Genomic DNA, 7734 nt, shown 5'->3' with positions numbered 1-7734 from the left:
GGTGGGGGGGGGGGGATCTTCCGGTTAAAGAAGGTTTACTCGTGCGTGATCCCACCTTCGAGGGCGCACTGAGAACAATGCAGCTAATAACTGAACAGCAGCACCTCGTATCCTGCAATCATTTGAAGGATTGTCTCAAGGAATGTATTTCCAAGCGGAATAATGAGCGTGAATCCTGTCTCTCTCTCTCTCTCTCTCTCTCTTGAAGAAGAAGTAGAAGAAAATGAATGTAATTACAAAAGGAGAGTCTCTGCATGTCCGGTTTCATAAGATGTAGAAAACAGCTTTTGAATCAAAAGGTTTGTCAGTGTTGAATTACTGACTTACAAAAGTGCAGGGCTGGAGATGCAAGCCTGCCAAGATGGGTTTGGGTTTTTTTTTCATCATTGTGCTGCCCCCTACGGGTCTTTTTCCAGCGCTCTCTCTCTCTCTCTCACTCTCTCTCTCTCTCTCTCTCTCTCTCTCCTCTTCCATCCTTTTCCACCTCACCTCCTCCTCCACATTACCATACCCCCTTAAAGAGCATTGCATTAAATTGCTTTTCATTTCCTCGCAGTGGCAGTGCTGAGATTTTTTTTGGGGGGGGTGGTGATGGTTTGGATTTGTGCGGGTTTCCAGTGTTTTTTCCCACCTTTTTTATTTCTGTCTCTTTTCTTGTTCTTAACAACCGAACCGGTGATTCGGACTATGATAATTGTTCCATAATGCCGCTGTAGGGGACGCGCCGGTTTGCACCAACCGAGATCAAGTTCCACTAGTTGAAAGGTTGGTGGGGGGACGGACGGACAGATCTACAGCGGGTATCTACGGAGCAGATGCGCGGGCTGGGGAGGAGAGGACACCGGCTTCTTGCATCCAGGGGACTCGGAGCATCACAGCCACTCATCTCCGTTCGGTTCGGACGGTAGAGATAAAGCGAGAGTCGCATCTCTACATAAACTGGTACAAGCCGCAACCGCTGGCAGCAGACAGAAGGAGGAGGAGGGGGGAGAGGAGGAGGAGGAGGGGGGGGGGGATTCGTGCCTCTCTCCTCCCGCTTCGTCAGTGCGCATGGATGAAAGTCACGGTTAAAATGCATGCGGCAAGTCTCCTCTGATGTCGGATTACAGCCGGGCTTTTTTTTTCTATTTTTTTTAATTTTTTTTTTTGGTATGCAATGCTCCAACTTTGGTTTTGGTTGGGGTTATTTTTTTTCCCTTCTCTCTCGAGATGACAAGGTTTATTTCAACTGGAAGAAGAATACTGCTGGAGACATTTCTGCCGCGCTGCTGCCGCCGCTGCCGCTGCCGCCGCCGCCGCCGCTGCTGCTGGCGTGAATGAGACTGTGTTATGTGCTCTTGGATGCCTGCTTTTATGGAGCTAAACACCGAGGAGACTTAAGGATTTTTTTCTTTTTCTTTTTTTTTTTAAACACAGAAAGGGCGGACGGTGAAATCGCACAAAAAAGAAAGAAATAAAAAAATAAATAAATCCATGTTTTTTTCACCGAGGCTGGAGAGCGAAGCGGGGGTGCAGACGGGATTTTTCGGGATGCTTTGGCGTTTCTCGGGATCAGCACGGTAAGATTACCCCCCTCCTTCTCCTCCTCCTCCACCCCCCCCCCCCCCACCCCGTCTCTCCATCAGCCAGGCGTTAAACAATTCGGGGATCTGTCCGCGGTGCTGAAATCTGCCTCGTTGCTGAAGTTGATCCGGGGTTTAAGACGCTGTTACAGGGGAAGGTGTCTGCGGCTGCTATGGCAAAAACAGCTTCTTCTTCTTCTTCTTCTTCTTCTTCTTCTTCTGCTAATGCGCGCATACAGTAGAAAATGACAGTTTTGCATCTGCAGAAGCATGAAGATCAAGTTATTAGAAAAGCGAGGGAGGGGAGGGAGGGAGGAAGAGGTCGGGGGGGGAGAAAGTGGAAACATCAATAAAAGGTGTAGATTTTTTGTTTTTGTGAAGGATGATGGGGAGGGAGAGGGAAGGGGGGTTATTTACTGAGCTGATGTGTAGGCTTTTGTGTTCTTTTAAAGCACGCGTGTGTGTGTGTGTGTGTCAGAGAGAGGGAGGGATGGGGGTGCACGGAGAAAGAGAGGAGGGAGGGAGGAAAGATAGAGAGATCTGTATCCGTCTATATTTGCATGCAGAATAATTGATTCGAGCTTTATTTACACCAGCTATGACATCACTTTGATCAACTTCTTTTTTTCCTTATTTATTTATTCTTTTCCTATTTTGCCGCCCGTGGGTAGAAGGGTCGTCGCCTTGTAGCTTGATACTCAGACGAATGCAGGCCGGGATTGAAGAAGATTGAGGTGAAATTAGTTGAATTGGGAATTGCTGCTGTTTTTTGTTTTTTTTTTATTATGCTTTTTTTTTATTATTGGAATTTTTTTAAATTTAAAGTAGAATGAGCGGATAAATGCGTGCTGTTTGCACCGGAGGTGGAGTAAAAGGGAGCCGACAGTTTCCCCCTCAAGTCGCCGGGGGATGCGGGGTGAGTGAGGAAAGCTTTTGTGGCGAGAGGAGGAGAGAGGTTTTATTGTAAGTTGGATGTGTTTGAATGAAGATCAGGGCTCTCTTAGAGGGCTGCTTTTTCTCTCTCTCTCGACGTATCGAGGGATGTTAAATATCTTTCAGTTGGAGGATGCTGATGCTTTTTTAATTTTTTTTTTTATTAACTCCCAAGATGGATTGGAATTCAGGCGAGCTATCAAAAAAAATGCGCAGTGGCCTTCCTCAGTGTGTTATGAACTTGATTTATGGAATCTTCTGACGAAAGCTAAATGATATTTGCGTCATGGGGAAACATTAACAGGCCTCATCAAGGGTTTTTTTTGTTGTTGTTGCAAGTGTTCATGTATCTGCATGTTGTAAATGTGTGTTTCCAACGAGTGTAAATCAGAACCCGTCCTTTTCTTTTCCTTCCCTCTTTCTTTCTTTCTTTCTTTCTTTCTTTCTTTTTTTTTTGGAATCTTGTAGATGACACCTCATACTGGTACCGCACTTGAGTGAGCTGGGGCATCCTCACCCAGGAAAAATGCATATCTGGATCCTAAAAATAATCCTTCTGATTGCATCATCTCTGAGGCTGGTCGAGATGTATGACAATTATGGGGAGATCTGTCGGAACCTGTGTACGTGCGAGGAGAAAGAAGGGGTCCTGACTGTGAGCTGTGAGAACCGGGGGATCATCCGACTAACAGAGATCAGCCCGGTCCAGTTCTCCATGTACCACCTCCTGCTGACAGGGAACCTCCTGAAGAAGCTGTCGGTCAATGATTTCATCAATTACACGGGGGTGACCATCCTGCACTTGGGGAACAATGATATCTCCGAGATAGAGTCGGGTGCCTTCAACGGACTTCAGGGATTAAAACGGTTGCACCTGAATAACAACAAGATTGACGCTCTGAGGGATGACACCTTCGCGGGCCTGGAGAGTTTGGAATACCTACAGATTGATTATAATTACATCACCAATATAGAACCCAACACCTTGAGCAAACTGCATCAACTGACAGTGATGATTTTGAACGATAACCTTCTGTCTGTGCTACCGCCCAATATCTTCCGGAATGTTCCCCTTACGCATTTGGACCTGAGGGGGAACCGTTTAAAAATGTTCCCTTACATCGGCCTCCTGGAGCACATGGATAAGGTTGTGGAATTACAACTGGAGGAGAATCCGTGGAATTGCTCCTGCGAGCTGATCGCTCTGAAGGCTTGGCTAGAGAGTATAGCCTACACAGCTCTGGTGGGGGAGGTGGTGTGCGAGACGCCGTTCAGGCTCCACGGTAGAGACCTGGACGAGGTGTCAAAGCAGGAACTCTGCCCCAGAAGACCACCGGAAGACACGATTAGACCTGCGCCCCCTAGCAGCACCAATGGATATTACCAGACCACACCTGCTGCCGTCACCGCCTCCGCCACCTCCTCAGCTGTTTTTAGATCCTCCTCTAGACCTACCAAGGGCACACGGCAATTTAACAGAACTAGGTTAAAGCCCACTTCCAGAATTCCAGGCGTCAACGCTTACAACTATGGCCCCATCATTGCTTTTCAGACCAAATCTCCTGTGCCTTTGGACTGCCCCACCGCCTGCACGTGTAATCTGCAAATATCCGAAATTGGGCTGAATGTCAACTGCCAAGAGAGAAAGATTGAAAGCATTTCTGATTTAAAACCCAAGCCATACAACCCTAAAAAAATGTATCTCACTGGAAATTACATCCCTGTGGTGCGGAGATCAGATTTTGTTGATGCTACTGGATTGGATTTGCTCCACCTGGGGAACAACAGGATAACTCTGATCCATGACAGAGCTTTTGGGGATTTAACCAACCTGCGTAGGCTGTATTTAAATGGTAATCTCATGGACAGGCTAACAGGAGAAATGTTTTTTGGTTTGCAGAACTTGCAGTATCTTTATTTAGAGTATAACAAAATCAAGGAGGTTGATGCAGGCGCTTTCCGCTACCTTTCTAATCTCCAGCTGCTTTTCCTCAACAATAACCTTCTGAAAACCTTACCTGTGGGCATCTTTTCCAGTCTCTCTCTCTCTAGACTTAATCTGCGCAACAACTACTTCCAGAACCTGCCTGTGAGTGGTGTTTTAGATCAGCTGAAGCTTCTGGTGCAGATAGATCTCTTTGAAAACCCTTGGGACTGCTCCTGTGATATAGTAGGAATGAAGATATGGCTGGAGCAACTCAGCGCAGGCACTGTGGTTAACGAGGTTGTGTGTGAGACACCTAAACGCCACACGGGGATGGACCTGCGCTCTATCCCGTCAGAGCAGCTTTGCCCGGACTACTCTGACTCTGTCTCGCCAACACCCCCTACGGACGAACCTATGGACGATCGGATCATCACCACGGACGCCCCGCAGAAATTCAACACCCCTAGCAGCACCGTCCCGCTCTCGGTCCTCATCCTCAGCCTCCTGCTGGTCTTCATCATGTCAGTCTTTGTAGCAGCGGGGTTGTTTGTTGTAGTGATGAAGAGGCGTAAAAAGTCCCAAAGTGACCGCACTAGCACCAACAACTCAGACGTCAGCTCTTTTAACTTGCAGTACAGCCTCTACAGCAACCGCTCCTGCCCTAAGGTCAAGGCCCCCGCCGGTCATGTCTACGAGTATATTCCGCATCCCATGGGTCACATGTGCAAAAACCCCATTTACAGGTCAAGGGAGGGAAACACAGTGGAGGATTATCGAGATCTGCATGAGCTTAAGGTGACATACAGGAGTACCCCGGATGAGGAGAGGGACAGCGGCACCATGAGGAGCCCTACGTACAGCGTCAGCACCATTGAACCACGTGAAAACCCCTCCCCAGTGCAGGACGCAGACCACTTCTTCAGAGGCATCCTGGAGCCCGATAAGCAATCCCCTCATCAGTCCATCCCGTCCCTCCCAACTGGGGCTAATTTAGAGTACAAGTACACAGGGCCTGTGTCATACACATACAACCCAAATTTTGATGTCAGACGTCAATTCTTGCACCCGGAGAGGATAAGAGAAACGGTGCTGTACGGTACGGCACCCAGTACTGTTTATGTTGAGCCCAACAGAAACGAATATTTGGAGCTAAAAGCTAAACTGCAGTCTGAGCCCGATTACCTCGAAGTTCTTGAGAAACAAACCACCTTTAGCCAGTTCTGAACTGAGTAACGAAGCTTCTTTTTTTTTTTTTTTTTTTTTTTTTGGGGGGGACCCTCCTTGACATAAACAACAGAACAAAGCTGGCTCAGATTATTGGGTGCCTTGGCACGACACACAAAAGAGTGGAAAAACGGGGTGTGCCGAACAATCTTAATTCTTATTTCTGACATTAACAGGAATGGATATACAGCTTTCTGACATGGATGAACAAAATTGCTTAACTGATGATGCAAAATCTATTTTTCTATGGTGATGACCGAATAACACACAAAATGTACAGGTAACCCCCCCCCACACTCAACCCCCACCCCCAACTTCAAACTTCATTTTCAGGAATATAACCATGCATAGGGTATATTGTGAATCAGAAAAAAGAAGAAAAAATGTTTATAAAATCACTCCTGGACAGAAAAAAAAAGAGGAATTAAAAAAGAAAAAAACTAAAAAAAACTAAAAACAACCCACTGTACAGCAGATCATCAAACTGTGTAGGACTATTTTCTGCTGTAGTCTGTAAGTAAGTATTTATTGATATAATCTGCCATGTCTTTTCAAAACTTTTGATTCAATATTACCTGTGTCATCATACTCCATCATCCCTCTGGAAAAAAAAAACAAGGCTTATGTTTGTAGTTTCATTTACTGTAGCTCTGCATTGTAAAAGTGGCTTTTTTTGAAAGTGGCACACCCCCGATGTTCAAAAAAGACATTTCGAAGACAACGGAGAAGACGAGAAGAGGAGTAAAAAAAAAAAAAAAAAAAAAAAAAATGGGAAAAAAAAAAGAAAACGAGAAAAAAGAAGTGTCTTTGTATGCTTTCTGCACTTTTTTTGGAATTGGAAGGCGTATAAGCCTTCATGACGCTCATAAAAGGAGATTATTATATTAAAAATGAATATGGGTATTCATTCTTAATATGTAGAGTTGATATGTTATCAAAAACAAATTCATAAATGATATTTGAAGTATTAATTATGTTGTGTAATACTATTTTAGTCAATGTAACACCTATTTTTATACAAGCATTCGCAAAATTCTCTATCCCTTATCGATTTTTTTTCTTCTTTTTTCCGGGTTTTGTTTTTGATTGCTTTGCACTTATTGCACTATATTGACCAAACTATGTTATTGTCATCAAATAAACATGATGTCGGTTCATATAATGTGCTGAGGAGGACATTTGCTGGTGAAAAGGGAGGTTGTTTGATTCTGGGTTTCATTTTTAGTCTTTAAATATACTCAAAGTTGCTTTACTGTCGAAATGAAGAGGGTTTTTTTTTTGCCCCCCCCCCCCCCCCCCAAAAATGGTAAAATGTGCTGAAAATGCTGTTTCATTTTGCATTCTATTAAGCCCTTGACCTACTTCAATCCAACGATTGCGAGCGGGTCTATAAAAATGCGAAGGATGCTCCGTGCCACCATTTTCAGTGCTCGGTGTCACCGGCGAGGCGTTCATTCCTGGCTCGCAGGGAGGAAGGCTCCTAATCCTCATGTTCATGGAGAGTTATTTCGATGGCTAATGTCTCGGTATCCTCGGAGATCATTTCACACAAGTGGCAGGAGCTCAATGGATGAAGGAAAAGAGAAGGAAAAAAAAAACGCTTTCTGTCCATCTTTTTTAAAAATTTATTTATTTATTTATTTTTTGGTGGGGATCTTTTCAGAGAAGCACCAGAATGAGAGCAGAAGGCACATTTGGGAGATGAGGAGTCCTGGAACTGAGTGTAACTGTGGATGTGTCATACATGTAGCGGGGGGGGGGGGGGGGATCATAGCCAAGGAGTGCGTGCGTGTGCGCGCGCTGCGCGTGTGTGTGTGTGTGTGTGTGTGTGTGTGTGTGTGTGTGTGTGAGACCGTTGTGACATGAGACGTTACAATTTCAAGAAAAATATTGAACTGGCATTTCAACACAACCTTGATGAACGCAATATGGTATTTCCACAAATACGTCCAGGCTGATTTGGCTGAACGACAAAATCAAAAAACCCCAAAAACCTGAAGCACAATTACATAATCGGTGAATCACGCGCTCAACACAAAAAGGGACTGTATTTACTGTGTGAATGTGTCCTGGATCAGCACATCTGAG

General features: G+C 45.2%; 1 protein-coding gene across 2 annotated transcripts; it reads left to right on the top strand.

The window, feature by feature from the left end:
• The first annotated feature begins 492 nt into the window (after window positions 1–492).
• Window positions 493–6921, top strand: slitrk5 (SLIT and NTRK like family member 5). Of its 2 annotated transcripts, none has more exons than XM_086198436.1 (2): window positions 493–1559; window positions 2964–6921. In XM_086198436.1, exon 2 carries the CDS (start codon window positions 3022–3024, stop codon window positions 5644–5646), a length of 2625 nt encoding a protein of 874 aa, XP_086054562.1. In that variant the 5' UTR covers window positions 493–1559; window positions 2964–3021; the 3' UTR covers window positions 5647–6921. The 2 variants fall into 2 exon arrangements, with proteins under 2 accessions (XP_086054562.1, XP_086054570.1); XM_086198444.1 differs by lacking the exon at window positions 493–1559 and adding an exon at window positions 1971–2478.
• Window positions 6922–7734: the final 813 nt, after the last annotated feature.

The sequence above is a fragment of the Aulostomus chinensis genome, chromosome 1 (assembly GCF_037954235.1).
Source record: "Aulostomus chinensis isolate RoL2024-O1b breed Wild chromosome 1, RoL_Achi_v1.0, whole genome shotgun sequence".
Taxonomy (NCBI): Eukaryota; Metazoa; Chordata; class Actinopteri; order Syngnathiformes; family Aulostomidae; genus Aulostomus; species Aulostomus chinensis.
The sequence above is the reverse complement of the archived record's forward strand: the minus strand, read 5'-3'. Positions and strand labels throughout refer to the sequence as shown.

What these genes read in the sequence shown, in the direction of transcription:
- slitrk5 (XM_086198436.1), top strand. Translation starts at nt 3,022, where the DNA reads ATGCATATCTGGATCCTAAAAATAATCCTTCTGATTGCATCATCTCTG.